The 17,855-nt window shown below is 35.3% G+C and overlaps 1 protein-coding gene across 1 annotated transcript in view; it reads left to right on the top strand.

The window, feature by feature from the left end:
- Positions 1 to 2,512, top strand: part of LOC132565423 (excitatory amino acid transporter 1-like) — a 59,102-nt gene extending 56,590 nt beyond the window's left edge. The window contains exons 6-8 of the mRNA XM_060230064.1: positions 278 to 472; positions 696 to 830; positions 1,150 to 2,512. Coding sequence (XP_060086047.1) covers positions 278 to 472; positions 696 to 830; positions 1,150 to 1,336 — 517 coding nt within the window. The 3' untranslated portion in view covers positions 1,337 to 2,512. The remainder of the gene's footprint in view (positions 1 to 277; positions 473 to 695; positions 831 to 1,149) is intronic.
- Positions 2,513 to 17,855: the final 15,343 nt, after the last annotated feature.

Below are 17,855 nucleotides of genomic sequence, written 5' to 3'. Positions count from 1 at the left end.
TTGAAAACCAGATCTGCCTCTTCGTTTTACACAACTATGCCTAATTTCAGTTAAATGTATCCGTCCTTCAAAGAATAAATAAAATGTGAAAGTATAAAATATGAGGCAATGATGGCAACACAACATCCCCCAGCCATTTCAAAGACCCACAAAGTGATTTTAAGATACATCAGAACTATCAAAAAGAAAAGCATGTTCAATTCTTGAAGAAAACTTCATTTCTGATTCATATTTTAAACATATCCTGACATGGTGGTTTTATTTCTCTTCTTTTCAGTTCTGCTACAATGCCCGTTACTCTCCATTGCCTGGAGCACAATAACCACATTGACCCCCGTGTAAGTACGTTTGTGATCCCCGTAGGAGCAACCATTAACATGGACGGCACTGCGCTGTATGAAGCTGTTGCCGCACTGTTCATAGCACAAGTCAACGCTGCAACCATGTCTTTCGGACAAATCGTCACCATCAGGTATTTAGTTAAACTACTAGATGTTTAAGAAATTTGCTGTTATTAGGAATTTTTTTTATTGTAAACAGGAATGACTGACGTCGACGTTCAGTTAACTTGTAAATCTTTCTTTTGTTCGTAATTGGCCCTTGTTTTTACTTAATTTGAATTTGGATTGTAGCTATATAATTCTACATAATTCAAAAAGAGTGCATCCAATAATATCGGTTGATCTTCAATTTAGTATCACTGCCACGGCTGCATCTATCGGAGCGGCTGGTGTACCCCAGGCTGGACTGGTAACCATGGTGATCGTTTTGGCTGCTGTTGGGCTTCCAATCGATGACATCACGCTTATCCTCGTCGTTGATTGGTTCCTGTAAGTAAACACCAATCCATTTACTGTTTTATAACGTCATTTTACTGCGAATATAGACATGATACATTTTACGTACAATATGAAACATACAGAGCATCTGGAAAATCAAACTGTCTGAATCGTATTTCCTTTCAAATATCTTGATGAACAAGCAACGTCATGTTATAAACTCGTTTATGTTCCTAGTGTGTTTTTGTTTGTGTTTTTTAAATCGCTATTTGTTTAGTAAATTGTCTGGTTTTTTCAAGACTGATAAACCCAAAGCTCGTGTAGAAAAACGTTCTCATCACAATAGCTGATTACTTTCTCTCTGTAACAGTGACCGTTTCCGGACTATGACGAACGTGACCGGGGACAGCCTCGGAGCAGGACTTGTATACGAATTGTCCAAGCATGAGTTGCCTGCTTTGGACGCAGAGGAAGTTGAACCCACTGCAGTCACGACAGAAAACCCGGGATCAAACAAAGCCGTCTCCAATGGGACTGACTCGATGACGGCTGTGTAAAAATATCATGTATGACGTCATATCTTTCCTTGATCAACGAGCCGATGTCGAATGACGTCATGATGACGTCATTCGATGCTTGTCGTTTGCAATTATAAGACGATTGGTGGAAGTTTTGGACATCAGAGACCATGCGTATTTAAACGAAATGTAAGAGATAAGACGCACGTGAGAAATATATCAGGTTCCCTTTGCTAGACGGCAGCATACTAAACTTACACAAACGGAATTATGTACATCACCGAGGGTTGTGCACGTTTTTTATTTTCTGTATAGAATGATAATAAGTGTTGTTTGGTTTTTGTTGTATATTCTTTGAAAACTGACTTTTCAAATATAATATATTAATACGTCGATGTATAGATCTATGGAAAATATACTCAAAAATTTATTATTGATGGACTGAAAACTTGTTAAAAGGATTTAACAGGAAAAGGGGAGTGAACAACAAGATCATTGTGCATTCCTTGTTGATAATAGGTCATTATTGTTTATACTGTTGTAAACTAAAGAGAATAGTAACTTAATATTAGAAAGTATTAGAAATTATATCAAATTGTCACTAAATAGTAGAATGACGTTTGAGAATAAGAGAATATCGTCAGACAGTTTGTTGATTATAAAACACTATCATTTATTAGTTAGATACTGTTATATTACACATATATTGCTGATATAATGTTTCATCGTGTAAGTACATCATAATTCAATGTTATATCGTAGACTAGGTTTTTCACTGTATAAATCATTTCCCTTTCTCACGTAAATAGTCCCCCTTTTTATCCCGTACATTTGTATGTATATACTTTTATATAACCATTCATTTGTTACTTTATGCAATCAATATGCATACATTGATCTCAGTATCATAATACCTGTAAACAAACGAGTTTATTTGATACAAAATGACCAGGCGCTCTGGGAATATGAAAAACTACCTACTAAAATAATAAGATATTTATCGAACACACATTTATAAACAATAATAAACAAACCATTTTTATTGCCATACATTTTATTCTTTATTTTCTCATTTTCATACAAAAACGATTATTAAAATCTTCAGCAGTTGAATGAATGAAAAAAAAATGCCAGTTTGAGGTAGTTATTTATCTTCTTTGTCCTTTTTCAGGAGTCGTCATGTAAATATTTCTTTTGTTTATATTTTGCCCTAGTTTTACAGAATTTGAAATTGAATTAAGATTCTGTTAACATGCTGGTGTTTTTTTTTTTTTCATATTTATAAATTTATTGTATAAACATACTGACGATAATAACATTGAAGTTTTACCTAAACAACTTGGACTTAGGTATAAAATTTGGTACAGTGATTGAATGATAGAAAGAATTAACATACTTTATTTGTCGAGTAAGTTAAGTATTAGTATGTAATCAGGATATCTATACGTATAGTTACAGAAATAATATTTCAATATTCGAAAACAGTCAAGAATATTTCTAGATTATCATTATGTCTCAAGCTTCAATTTGTTTGTTTGGGTAGACTGTTTGATATCAATTACCCAAACGCTTACAAAATTGTGCTGCAAAGATATCCTACTAGGTGGATGTGATGCCGTGCCATCGTTTTATGAAAGAAATGTTCACATCATTCATTCAATTTGACAACAAAGTTTCATATTAGCTCAATCTTATTTAAAAGCACGTGCATTTGGATCCAAATTGTGAACATGTCTTGATATATCGTCATAATTATAAATATATTGTGATTCGAAATCATTTTACCCGAAAATACTAACAAATATCACTCTTACCAAAAGCAACTTGTAGAACACTGTTTTCATAAAACACATCCATCGTGAATACCCAACAAAGTCAATCTAAGATTTTTTTCAGAGCTTTCAAGCTTTCGACTGTGTTTACTACGCGAATACGATTTGAGAAAATCATAATGGTTATGTAGCATACGCTGAGGAACAGTCGAGTCAATGTTATGTTAACGACTCTGACTTTTTCGGAAGCTCACGTTTTCCTTAATTGAAAGCACCAGAAGAAGCATAGATCTGTATTTGCAATTGTCATAAAAGTGTTAAGGACAAGGTGTGTTCCATTTTACATGTAGATATCAATATATATATCATTGTCATGTTAACCTTTCACTTTGTATAAACATGTTTATCCATTTTGAATTTTTATCAGTTTTGTACTCGTAATATATCTCTTCCAACAACAGCAACAACAGCTAATTGAATCCAACGGTTGTGAATCAGTGTCTCAAATAAAGAAAAGGTCTTCTTCTGAAACGTAAATATGTTTGTTTATACATAACTGTTAAACTCTTAACATTCGAAATAGATGTATTCTTTCAGATTTTACTTTGTTTCATGTCGAATTATCCTAATCTCTTGGGGTTTTTCTCTTCAAAAATAAGACATGAAGATCTTTTAATTATATTGAGTAAAGTAAAGAGAAATTCACGTCAAGCAGTAACCAGTGTAAGAGGTATATCTGTCGTATCTATGTCGGGATTTATCGGATCTCTTAGACCTACAGGCAATGTCTGTTTCAGGACGGCAGAAGCTCTATGTAGTTTGGGCAACAAGTGAGATATGTACAAACTAGCGCAATGACCCCCCCCCTCCTCCTCCTCCCTCCTCAGCCCCCCCCCTCCCCTTAACTCCTTCCCCCTCCCCCTTCCCTCCTCCCCCTCCCCTCCTCCCTCCTCAGCCCCTCCCCCCTCCTCAGCCCCTCCCCCTCCTCGCCCATCCGTAATAAGTGTTACATATCTGTCGACAAATACTTTATTTGTTTGTTTTCATCAGAAAACTAAAGATGTTTCCATTTGTTATGTACCTGGATAATTCTCATATTCATCCAATTTTGTTTTTGTGTGAATACTTTCATTTTTCATCACTATTTTGTGGATTTTCCATTGATAGATAAAACATGAATCACTTTGCATGTGTCTTTGAAATGATAAAGTCACAAAATTACTTTGATAGAATATCGTTGATATAAGATTGTCACCGACAGATCATTATGTAGCAAAGTTTAAGATTCATAGATAACTTCAATAGCACGTTTTTATCATAAAAAAGTTCGTTCGTCAACAAAGTCAGGAACACTATTGGTGAAATGTTCACCAAATGTAAGGTACATTATCTCGATGTTTCATCTAACCGAATCGACTACAGTGAATTGTTACCATCTCGTCACACTATCATTTAACTTAGTGTACATAGGATTATAGCATAGACGAAATGGTTGGTCGATTCCGTAACATCTCGTACAATCCATAGATCAGTTCTAATACGCATATCTGATGGTGACAGTGTTGTCATTGAAACCTGACAAGTAAATCTTCTACAAGTCGTGACATAATGATTTCTATTCGAATGAATTATCCTGAATTTAGCTATATCATATGCAATCTTTTTGTTCTTTTTTTTTGTGAATGTCAAAAAGGTAGTTTAGGTCACAATTTCAAAATGAATACATCATGCCTATTCTTGTGACCCTGGTTAGGTAAAAACGAACATACCGTGAAGAGAATACAGTAGGCAACTATAACAGGCTTCATAACGTGGCGAAGATGTCTCTTTCAGAATAACAATATTTTCCCACTAAATAAAACTTTTAGGATTTTATGGTCACAACTTTTTTGTCATTTTGATCCTGTAAAATAATGGATATGTAACATAGGTGAAAATTCCTGAATTCAGATTTGCTCTTTCAAATATTACCCTTAACTGTCAATTACGCTGTGAAAAAATATGGAGAAATTGTGAGTTGTGATATCAGCTGTTTGAACAATTCATTTCTTAAGACGTGCTATTCTGGTGATAGGACAGTAAGATATTTGAATTGATGTGAACTTTCACCTCACTTTGGTGGTAGAAGAAGTAGGATTTAAGTTGATGATGTCAGTATGGCTATTTACATCTTCGATACTCTAGGGATTACGATCACTTTTGATCTCTACACCCCTGGAACAAGTCATGACAAAATTGAAGGTTCCATGTGCGACACATTGTAGACGAGACGAAAAGAAGTTTGATCCTTTGATGTACATCAAACAAATCTCAGGTCGCATAACGGTATATTGTAATGGTTTCGAAGTTGGATGTCGCTTGTTTGCAATCTTCAAAAGGAGCGTAATTAGTCTGTGATTGGTCATTTTTTCTCCTGGAACCAAACAAATAACTTTATTTACGCCCTCAGGTTTGCCAAGACATATCGAAATGGGTGCAAAGAGCTATAGTAATCGTAACCCCTGGGGTATCGAGGATGGACTGTTTTTAGAATAAAGTGTAAAGTTTCCACACACGAACTTCCATGAACTATCCCAAAAGGAAACGTGTTGGCATCTATGCAACCAAACCAAACCGTGCATAACTCCTTAAATTAACTTTCGTTAGCCATGTTTTAAAGTACAAACCAAACAGTGCATAACTCCTTAAATTAACATTCGTTAGCCATGTTTTAAAGTACAAACCAAACCGTGCATAACTTCTTAAATTAACTTTCGTTAGCCATGTTTTAAAGTACAAACCAAACCGTGCATAACTCCTTAAATTAACATTCGTTAGCCATGTTTTAAATTACTTTTTGTCGATCAATCAGTAAGACACGAGTCCATCTCTTTCATCTTATAAAAGATGATAGTTTAGATAATACCTCAAGTATGCTAGTTTCTTAACGTCGTCGTATTGATTTGTGAGGACAATTTATATCTTTTGTAATTAAATGTGTGTTCAGGTATAACATTTCAGTGTGATGACACTATACAAACATCCGTCAGTGATTCTTTTATCAATGAACACTAGATTTTAGACGTAAGACCCCAAACAAATTATTTCCTGTAAAAATGCACGAAGATGTTGGAAATAACATAGTGAAGTAGGAAAAGATCTCTTAATGAAGTGATATCTTCCATCGTTGCTAAAATCACGCAGCACGTGTTAGAGTGATGCTGTCTCTTCTTGATGCTATCAACCTTCCCATGGAAACATTTATCCGATACAACATGGAACCTCATTTGTCTATACACCAAAAATCTGGTGAAAGGTCAGGGCTCCAATACACGTTAAAGTATCTTAGATCATCTTTATAAGAATGAACAAGTTTAATTGTTCATAGTTCATCATATTACGAACTTTATGTTGTGGATGTATTTCTCTATACTCTTTATATTATCTGCGAGAAAATATTTCCGCATTTTTTTCAAACGATTTACCTTTTAATGGAAGAAGAATACATGTACTTATTGTCTTAAACTTTATATAAAACAAGACAAAATATCTACAGTGATTTATGAACTGTTTACATTTTGAAGAGTCTATTGGAAAGACAGGTAAATCTTAAAATAAGTGATGCGAAAATTATTTTTCGCAAAACATAAACGATTTACAGTTAATATACTATTCTGGTTATGTTTTATATAGTCTATATGTTGGAAAAATCCGACTGAAAAAATATATACCAAGACTACTTTGTAATTTTCTATGTGGAATTGAGTTGGCTGTTAAATCATACGATTATATTATATGCTCGTTGTCTGTGCTTCGTTGGTACTGTTAACTCTAGAATTGGTTACTCAATCTTCCCACAAAGGAAGGGCGAATTGTAGTGAGTAGATATAGACAAATAAAGATACCGACCATGTATATCATATATGTTGTTTTGATGGTGTATTAGTTATGTTTTAATACAATTATACATGATATACTGCAAAAATGATGGTTTTCGCGAGTGAAAATATTTCGCAGTATTGTAATTGCGTGGACAGTAATGTATTACTCGCATATTTGTTTCGTCATTGCTTGATGAAGTGTATATCACTGAATCAATGCTAAAATGCACTCTCGTTAAATGCTGTCCGAGTTTAAGTCGAACTGCGCAAAATAGACTTCATCACAAAAACGTTCACTTTTGCGGTATATATATTGCCAGTGTCGGTAGAACCTGTCTCGTGGAATGAATTGAGTAAAGGATTATATACTTTTCAATTTACAATGTCATTAAATATAATCATGACAAATGTAGTGGGTTTGATATCATGGTTATATAATATGCAGCATCCTCATCATTTTGCGAGTTTACAGTATGGTAAATACATGCTTAAGTCCCCTTGCTACTGTAGGTTATCATATATCCTTACGTTGCTATGTCACATTAAGTAACCGTACATACTTACGTCACTATGTCACAGTAAGTTACCATGTCACAGTAAGTTACCGTACATCCTTACGTCACTATGTCACAGTAAGTTACCATGTCACAGTAAGCTACCATGTCACAGTAAGTTACCGTACATCCTTACGTCACCATGTCAGAGTAAGTTACCGTACATCCTTACGTCACTATGCCACAGTAAGTTACCATGTCACAGTAAGTTACCGTACATCCTTACGTCACTATGTCACAGTAAGTTGCCGTACATCCTTACGTCGCCATGTCACAGTAAGTTACCGTACATCCTTACGTCACCATGTCACAGTAAGTTACCGTACATCCTTACGTCACCATGTCACAGTAAGTTACCATGTCACAGTAAGCTACCATGTCACAGTAAGTAACCGTACATCCTTGCGTCACCATGTCACAGTAAGTTACCGTACATCCTTACGTCACCATGTCACAGTAAGTAACCGTACATCCTTACGTCACCATGTCACAGTAAGTTACCATGTCACAGTAAGTTACCATGTCACGGTAAGCTACCATGTCACAGTAAGTTACCGTACATCCTTACGTCGCCATGTCACAGTAAGTTACCGTACATCCTTACGTCGCCATGTCACAGTAAGTTACCGTACATCCTTACGTCGCCGTGTCACAGTAACTTACCGTACATTCGCAGTATTGTCACAGTAAGCTACCATGTCACAATAAGTTACCGTACGTCATTACGTCACCATGTCACAGTAAGCTACCATGTCACAGTAAGTAACCGTACATCCTTACGTCACTATGTCACAGTAAGTTACCGTACATCCTTACGTCGCCGTGTCACAGTAAGTTACCGTACATCCTTACGTCACCATGTCACAGTAAGTAACCGTACGTCATTACGTCACCATGTCACAGTAAGTTACCATGTCACATTACGTTACCGTACATCCTTACGTCGCCATGTCACAGTAAGTAACCGTACATCCTTACGTCGCCGTGTCACAGTCAGTTACCGTACATCATTACGTCGCCATGTCACCGTAAGTAAACGTACATCCTTACGTCGCCGTGTCACAGTAAGTTACAGTACATCCATACGTCGCCATGTCACAGTAAGTTACCGTACATCCTTACGTCGCCATGTCACAGTAAGTTACCCTACATCTTTACGTCGCCGTGTCACAGTAAGTTACCATGTCACAGTAATTTACCATGTCGCAGTAAGTTACCGTACATCCTTACGTCGCCATGTCAAAGTAAGTTACCGTACATTATTACGTCGCCATGTCACAGTGAGTTACCGTACGTCATTACGTCACCATGTCGCAGTAAGTTACCATGTCGCAGTAAGTTAACGTACATCCTTACGTCACCATGTCACAGTAAGTTACCGTACGTCATTACGTCGCCATGTCACAGTGAGTTACGGTACGTCATTACGTCACCATGTCACAATAAGCTACCATGTCACGGTAAGTAACCGTACATCCTTACGTCGCCATGTCACAGTAAGTTACCGTACATCCTTACGTCGCCGTGTCACAGTAAGCTACCATGTCACAGTAAGTTACCGTACGTCACCATGTCACAGTAAGTAACCGTACGTCATTACGTCACCATGTCACAGTAAGTAACCGTATGTCGTTACATCACCATGTCACAGTTAGCTACCATGTCACAGTAAGTTACTGTACATCCTTACGTCGCCGTGTCACAATAAATTACCGTACATCCTTACGTCACCATGTCACAGTAAATTACCGTACATCCTTACGTCGCCGTGTCACAGTAAATTACCGTACATCCTTACGTCGCCGTGTCACAATAAATTACCGTACATCCTTACGTCGCCGTGTCACAGTAAATTACCGTACATCATTACGTCGCCATGTCACAGTAAATTACCGCACATCCATACGTCGCCATGTCACAGTAAGTTACCGTACATCCTTATGTCACAAAAAGGTATTAGGGTTTAATTCTTCGCCCATTAAAATTATGACCCTTAGACGGTCATTTCGTCTTTATATTTAATCTAATCAGAGTCAAGGCATTAACTCCGATATCATCTGGTAGAAGCTGATCTTCAAGACGAAGACATTCGTTGTAACATCTGCGTCTTCATACGACGACAGATTGCTGGGACTCCCCTCATCTATGACTGGTCAGTGCAAAATGCCTATCAATTACATCCCAGCGACAATCATGTTCACTTTCGTATGAAAATGTCGACATCATTGAAAAAACAAAACAAACAAAAAAGATGTGTTTATGTAACATTAAGGTCCCGGTTTCAACAAAATTATGGAGCGGGACATTAAAACTGTTCTATGTAAGGCATGTACTAATTACATGCAAACTTTGTGAAACACTGATGTCTTACAGTATAATAGTTAAAGTCAATGTTTAAGTTTTTGTTTTCAAAATGGAGGTCAAATGTACCATCGGAAAGGTCTTGTCACAAGGGACACACGTGCCAAATATGGAAACTCTACCTCTTATGGTGCGATAGTTATGGCCAATGTTGAAGTTGACAACAGACAAACAAATAGATTGCACAAAATCAATTTCCCTCCGATCTTCCCGTTCGCGGGCATAAAAAACTGTCTTTCATATAATTATAACAAACTCCGATTATTTAGATATCAAAATTCCAGTTTCAAAATTATCTGAATTTTTTAATGTGAATGGTTAAAAAGTTGGTGGAATTAACTATCTATCATTTTACAGCATTGCACAGCATGTACGCGTGTGTTCAATGATTAAAAATATTAGAACCACTTGTATCATTAACAACGACATCTTAAAATTATTTCGTCCTATTTCTAATGTCTTTCCCCGATACATTTACACCCCTGAATCGGGGATATTCAAATCAATCTTATAATGGCACACATTTCTTTCAACAGGTTTGGTTTCCTAGAATAAGAAGTAGGAACAATTATTTGGTATTTTCTGGGCTAGCAAAACGTTTTACCTATTTGGTGTTACCTTGAATTTATAAAGAATGTATCGCGCGACCTTTTCGAATGCTTTAGGATCCGAATGCTTAACATTTGTTACAATAAATATAAAACTCCTAATTACCTGATTCTGTTCGTCAGGTAACACACAATCCTTCGTTTTAACCTACATATACAGCAGTGGCGTTCGTTACTTCATACGGTAATAGTGATTTCATATAAAACGTTGGTTTTTATTGAAGCATATTTATGTGTGAACAATTCAAATCAACTTGAAAATGTCTCTGAGGCTCGGGTCTAACTTGATCTAGGGTATTGGGAAAACATGATGTCCCATCCTTAATTTTTCTTGCGATCATAAATTTTGATAGAGCCAAATGTATCGCCAAACAGAAATCCTCAGGAAGTGGACATTTTTCTTTATCTTAGGTAATGATTTCCGGTGCACAAAAGAACCAGCACACATTTCTGATTTGATCTGGTCTTCCTTTTCCAAGCGTTTTGGCGATGTTGTCTAACGTTAATTAGGATCAAACAGTGTTGAACTTCTCGATATTTTAGTTCCATTTGTAGAGAGTGCCGAAAGAGTCGGGATTAAATTGTAGAGCTTTGTCAATCTGAAGTTTTTGCTTTCCGTCTTCAAAACATCACCAAATCATCCTTTACGATTTCAGATGTTTGAACTTTTTATTTGGCTGTACGAAATCCGTCACAATTTGAAAATTTCCCTCGTTCAAATAATCACATGTGACATGCCGAAAAGAATAAACTAATGTGAAAACAGAGAATAAACTTTTTCAAATATCCAACCATATTCTCAGAATTATTGGAATGTAACTGTCTTCGCTCATTTCCACTCGGTACATCGCGATATCTCTTATACCAGCGTGCGACAACTGCAATGACGAGGAAGCTGACAACAGGAATTTAGTGGCGTAGCCGTCTAAATCAATTACACCTATCGACACAACTTGGGTGATTTTGTTCAAATCATGATGCTTTGTAGCGTCTCCCCTTCCCATGGCAATACTGCCATAGAAACAAGTGAACCCTGATTATCTCAATACTTGAAACACTAAAAGGTCTACGTGTATATTGTCAACAATAAGGAGACAATCTCATTTATTAAAAAATGATATTCTATCAGAAATCTAAATGTATTGGTTTGTGTTTGTAATGTAGCCGCCATGGTTTTGGCGACCAAAATTTTACCATGGTAATTCCAATAATAAGTAAATATTGGTATTGAAAACATTTTTGTAACCAAAATGTGATATCGGTAACCACAATATTGAATTATAAACATATTGGTAACTCACTTGACGGGATGAAGTCATGTTTTATTGGTGATTATGATAATACTATAGTAACCACAGTGTTGTCTTGATGATTTCGGTTTTGTCTCAGAAACCATAACCTTGTCTATCTAACAACACCGTTATTTTGGTAAAAAAAAATAAGGTTTCTGGTTACTGTAATGTTCTTATGGTTACCAAACCATATTTGGAGACTATTCTTGGTAACTACAACACTGTCCTGGTAATCACAGTATTGTCTTAGTAGTAACAATGGTTGCTGTGACAACCAAAGTTTTCGGTAACCACATTATTTTTAAGGTAACCATAATACTTGTTAACCACAATGTTAGAGGTTTGATATCAAATATTGCCTGGTTTTCGATCGTTAACGTAGTTTATGGTGTGTGGTACATCGTATACACACACACACACACACACACACATACATATTACTGTTAACCTCATTCTTCATCAGCGGTGTAATAGGTAATCCCAAACTTTCACCTCCTTAACTACTTTAACCGCGTTCTTATTTGCGTACATTAATTTTTATGTATATGGGTCTAAATCGCGAAAGAAAAGTTCTTGTTCAATATCAATATAATCCATTGATGTAACTGATATCTTAAAACTAACTTTTGAAAATAGCGCGATTTATATATCTCAATTAAAAGACAGATACAATATGAAGTTTGTGGTCATGAGAACAAGAAACAGTAATTATCGTTTTTTACAACTGTGAAACAAAAATCATTAACTCCGCTTGGCGAGGTAATAAGCACATATTGAAATGAAATATGTTTTGCTAAACAACAAGCATGCAGGTTAGTTTGGAATTACCCGTTACCTGTTGTTGATTTTTGTGTACATAAACCTTTTGTTGTATGTTTGACAATTAGAATCACTTGTTATGTTTATTTGCGTTTATTAAAAATTAAAAAATACATTGGAAAATGCAAAATATTTGGGTTTTTTTTATAAATGATTTGTTTTTCTTGTCGCATAAACTTTGACGGATTTCTGGGGATGTTCTGACAGGGTAGATTATTCCCAAGGTTCGGTAATCAGTCTCCTGAACTCTTATTTCCAAAATGCAGGACTGCCTCTCTATATCTGTATTAGGAAGACACTGGCTGAAGAAATGAGGATGGGTCCATGACAGTGATTTCTTCTGACTTAATTTGGATTAGAAAAGAAGATGACTGACGGAGGAGTTCTGTCGAGGTCGATTATCCCCAAAGTTCCATTAGTCCAGACCCTCCTTTACAAAATTGGGACCTAAAATATAATTGGGGGCGGGGAGGGGGGTATGACCGTGGTTTCTTTCTACTATAAATGCTAAATATAGAAATCAACACCTATAATATATAGGCGTTTAGCTATACATATGATAAAGGATTAACGTTCGGGTAGACACCGTGAATTTAAACAGAAGTTTAAACGTCGTGTAGTTTATATAAGAAGGGGCATAACCCCTATTATTTCGCCAGTGAAATCTAGAATTTGTATTGAAACGGTTAAGGAATTGATTTATCATGATTTTTAAATCGTTCAAAAATTAAGACACTTCTATCAGTTCATGACACAAGAAGACATTTAAATATCAATCTCTATTTTTCGTACTTTGAGCTTTGTATCTGGTCCCCAACAAACGTGATATTATCCGATTGTTTTCAGTATCCTAAAACAATAAGAAAATACAAACATGTCAACATAATCATGATCCAAACTCAAATTAAAAAAAAAACTAGCGCAAAATATGAACAAAAGAAAGATTAACCTAGAGACTCCTGAAAATATACAGGGAGAATAAATCCAGGTGTTCCGGAAGAAAAAACGTCTTCTGATATATAAAAATATCAGACGTACATACTTAATTTAACAAAATTACTTGTCTTTATAAGCCTGGGTCTATGTTTGTTTGCCATACTTCAAAGATATTAACGTAAGAATACCTAGAGATCACCGATCAAATCTCATTCTGATATCTTAAAGTTGTTTCCCCTGTTTCGGTCACATCATACATGCTACATAAATGTACACCATAGTATAAAACCTTAATCAGCACTATTTCTGAGAACTAACTACTAAACCATATTAAAACATTATTGTGGTGCAATCCGTTTATTGCCTTATTTTTGTACTTGACCGAACATGTTATATGCAGCTGTTCTATATATGTAACATTTGTATCTAACTGTGGTGGTCTTATACAAGGGACTGTCTCATAGGGCTACATTGACGTCCTCGAAATTTGTATGACGTCATAGTACTTCAGTCGCCTATTGTCGGATGACGTCAGGTCTTTGCATTAGCCATCGTTTACAGAGGCTTTACGTAATATTCCATGAACGAGCTAAGAGAAATACGTTTGATTATCGTCAGTGATACATGTATACAGAATCATAGGGAGGACAGTTTTCTCTTTCTTCGTTCTGTTATGTCTGCAAAGATTGAATCGTATCAAAAATATGATATTATCGCACGACTAAGCTTCTCACGATGCCATTGTGCATGTCATTATGTAAATGTATGTAGGTTGCAAAGATGTGCGAAAACATTAATGTTACTGGAGGTTTATTTCATCCCCTGTGTTTATTTTTTTACTGCATTTTGTAAAACACATTCACTCTCATTGATCCCGATAATAAACGTAAATGTGATTGGAATTTCTTACTTTCTGTCAAAACAGCTTTCCACCGAATAAAAAGCTCATCAGTCATTTATCCGACGTCAGAAAAATTGAATAAAACATCAATTGTTTATTGGAATCTCTGAATGCACAGCCACCATTCTTTTTCCGGTGAGGGCGTGGTACCAAATCAAAACGAGGCACTATCGTTCATTAAATACGTGTATATGTATTAGGAATTTGTTGTTTCTCTTTGGAGTTATTGATTTAGTAAGTTAGCTACACCTCAAAAGTGCGTGTTCATATTGATCACATTGCCATAGGATGTTTTCATTGTACATTGATGTGCATACCACTCACATTTGTTTGGAAACCATGTTTTCAAATCTTTAAAAAATCCAATCTCCATCGGGTTTTTTCCCGCTGTTACAGTTGTCCGTCTAACCCATTTAACGCAACAGTAGCTATTTTATTAATAGGTGGGGACATCCACCCAAACTCCGGTCGTGATTATCAATAGCAGTCCAGCTTGTGGTGCCTTAATCGTTCTTCATTTAGATATTCGTAGTTTGAGGAAAAAGTAAACTACCTTTACTCATTAATAGACAGTTTATGTATTACAGAAACTCACCCCGATAATTATTTCAAAACTTTGAAATTAAAACTTATGTGCTTTTGTAACCTTTTCGCAGACAGAAATATGTTTGGTGTCGGTGGTATCTTGTATATCGCTAAATCACTAGTTGTAAAGCGGACGTCACATCTAGAATTTGGACATATAGAAATGATATGGTCAGAGATAATTACCAAAAAAAATCGGTATCTAATTTGCAATATTTATAGAACCAACCAACCCCACTTTCCTCCCCCACCATCCTCTTATAATGAATGTTACCTTCTTATGGCAGCATCTGCGATATTCGGCAGTTACTACAATAAAAGAAACTTTACACATAATAATCACAGGTGATTTAAATGTCGAATCTTAAAAATGTCACAGGCGAATTATGTAAATTATGTATTATTATACTTCTGTAATGTAATTAAGGAACCTACTAGACAAACTTCTTCATCCACACTCCTTGACCCAGATATTGTAAGTGAAACAGTTGATGTAATATGTTCTGATGTTATTGAAATTTACGAACTATGAGAGAGCATGATGCTGTGTTTGCTGTTACTAGTATTCCCGTGAAGATTAAACATTATTTTAAAAGAAAGGTGTGGCTTTACAATTATTGTAATGTAAAGCCCTGAAGGCTATCATAAATAGTATCTCATGGAAAATATATTCTCAAATAAGCACTTTGGAAGCATTGCATAAAGTTTGAGTTCGATTGGCTATAGCAAACTCCAGTTATTCCACAAAATGGAATTTCCACTCTAGCAACAATAAATAGCAATAATAATATTTCAAAGAAAAAAATCCAAGATGGCCGCCTTTTGGCAATCTCGAATTGAATGGGCACAACTAGGGACCAAGGGGAACCTACGTATAAAATTTAAGAAAGATCCATCCAGTAAGTCTCAAGAAAATGACCACAAACTGTCAAAGTCAAAATCCAAGATGGCCATCTATCAGCCATTTTGCATTTCTGATCAGTCCAATTAGATAGACACAACTTGGGACCCAAAGGAACCAATATATGAAAGATCTAGAGAGTCGTTCTTAAGTAATAGCAACAATAAACTTTCAAAATTAAAATACAAGATCAAACTGGCACAACTAGGGACCAAGGGGAACCTACATATCAGATTTAAGAAAGATCCATTCAGTAAGTCTCAAAAAATAGCGATAACAAATTTGCAAAGTCAAAATTCTGTCTGCCATTTTGTTTTTTCATGTAATTTCAGAAATAGTAATAGCAATAACAAACTTTCAAAATTAAAATACAAGATGACTGCCAATCAGCCATTTTATTTTTCTGATCAGTCCCAAAATTACATGGGCACAACTAGGGACCAAGGAGAACTTACATATGTAGTTTGAGAAAGTTCCATCTTGTCCTTCCCAATAACAAAAATTGTTTACAGCGGACAGCAGGACGGACAACGGACACAAACCGATTTGGATAGCCCATCTGCTGATGTTGGGCTGAAAACAAATATTCTGCTTATATTGTACTGACCCTTTAATTCAAATTCAATAAATCTGAAATGACTACATTCTCTCACAAATTGATCACCTAACAACCAATAACCCATCACAAGAGCAGATAACTCTACTATGAAAAGACGGTATATATATCATAAAACTGAACAGGCAGAGAGGAGAGAAAACACTAAAATTCTGTATACATCAATTTATTGCGATGATAATGACAATGAACGACAACATTAAACAATAAACAATCTGAGACCTGAAATTTACAACACCGAGATTAAATAATCATTGAAATGCAATTGTAAGCAGTATGTTTCACAAGGCAAAAACAACTTTCATTGTCTTCAATGTAAAGTTCAACATTTTGTCCAAAAAAGTAATAGATTTCTTATTTATATCATACAAGTTTTATCTCGGTCTAAAATCCCCAAGGAGTCAAGCTAATCTTTCAAAATCTTTGAAGAATCAATTCAGTACACTGTAACTTTCTCCCTTGGATTATTAAAACCAGTGGCCAAGTTCAATATGTCACATTTAAAGAATGACCAGCTAAACTGGATCTGCTTGGCTCTTCTCTATGTAATATACATAGTGTTAAGTTATACATTTCTGGTGCATCTTTTATCAACTCTCTTTCACTTACATGCAGCTAAAATAGATATGACATACAAATTTTATGTATTATATTGATGTATGAATATAATTATTTTTCAAAAGAGCTTTGAATAATTGAATATTAACCAAAATAGAAATAGAAATGATAGAGATATGTCTGTTACAAAAAAATTAAGAATATAACTTTTATTTGGATTTCAGTAACAATTGTTTCTTGGAAAAATGATAATAATAAAAAAAAATATTCGTGAGAAAACAAACTAAAATAAAGAAAACGAAACAAGAAAGATATGTTATACATTAAGACATGTATGTACACATATGCTGTAAATATTACATAAAAATAAATAATTTTCTTGTAATGAGGTCAGAAATGATATGATTAGTTTGATATAAAGATTGATTGTGTATCTCCTCATCTCCACGTTTCTTTATCAGCAATCCACTACAGAGAATGACAGGCATATATATCTGTTTGCCTGATAATACCTCTTGAGGAGTAGGACATTCAAATTTGATAAACAAGACTCTCAACATCACAATGAATACTAAAAACACTGTAAATTTAGTTGATACTGTAAAAGAACTGTGCCCTCGACAGAGTTATGTATGTTGAATACAAGGGGGATAACTCTGAATATCCCATTCCTTGATTCAACTTGAACTTTACTCATTGTAGGTGAAAGAAAGATTCATCTGTATCCTAACAAGGTGAAGAACTGATAAACATCACTAATCCAGACCTGTAAAGGTAGGGTGAGAATACAAAGGC

The sequence above is a fragment of the Ylistrum balloti genome, unplaced genomic scaffold, assembly GCF_031769215.1.
Source record: "Ylistrum balloti isolate Yb309-2 unplaced genomic scaffold, AGI_CSIRO_Ybal_v1 Utg369722, whole genome shotgun sequence".
Classification (NCBI taxonomy): Eukaryota; Metazoa; Mollusca; class Bivalvia; order Pectinida; family Pectinidae; genus Ylistrum; species Ylistrum balloti.
The sequence above is the reverse complement of the archived record's forward strand: the minus strand, read 5'-3'. Positions and strand labels throughout refer to the sequence as shown.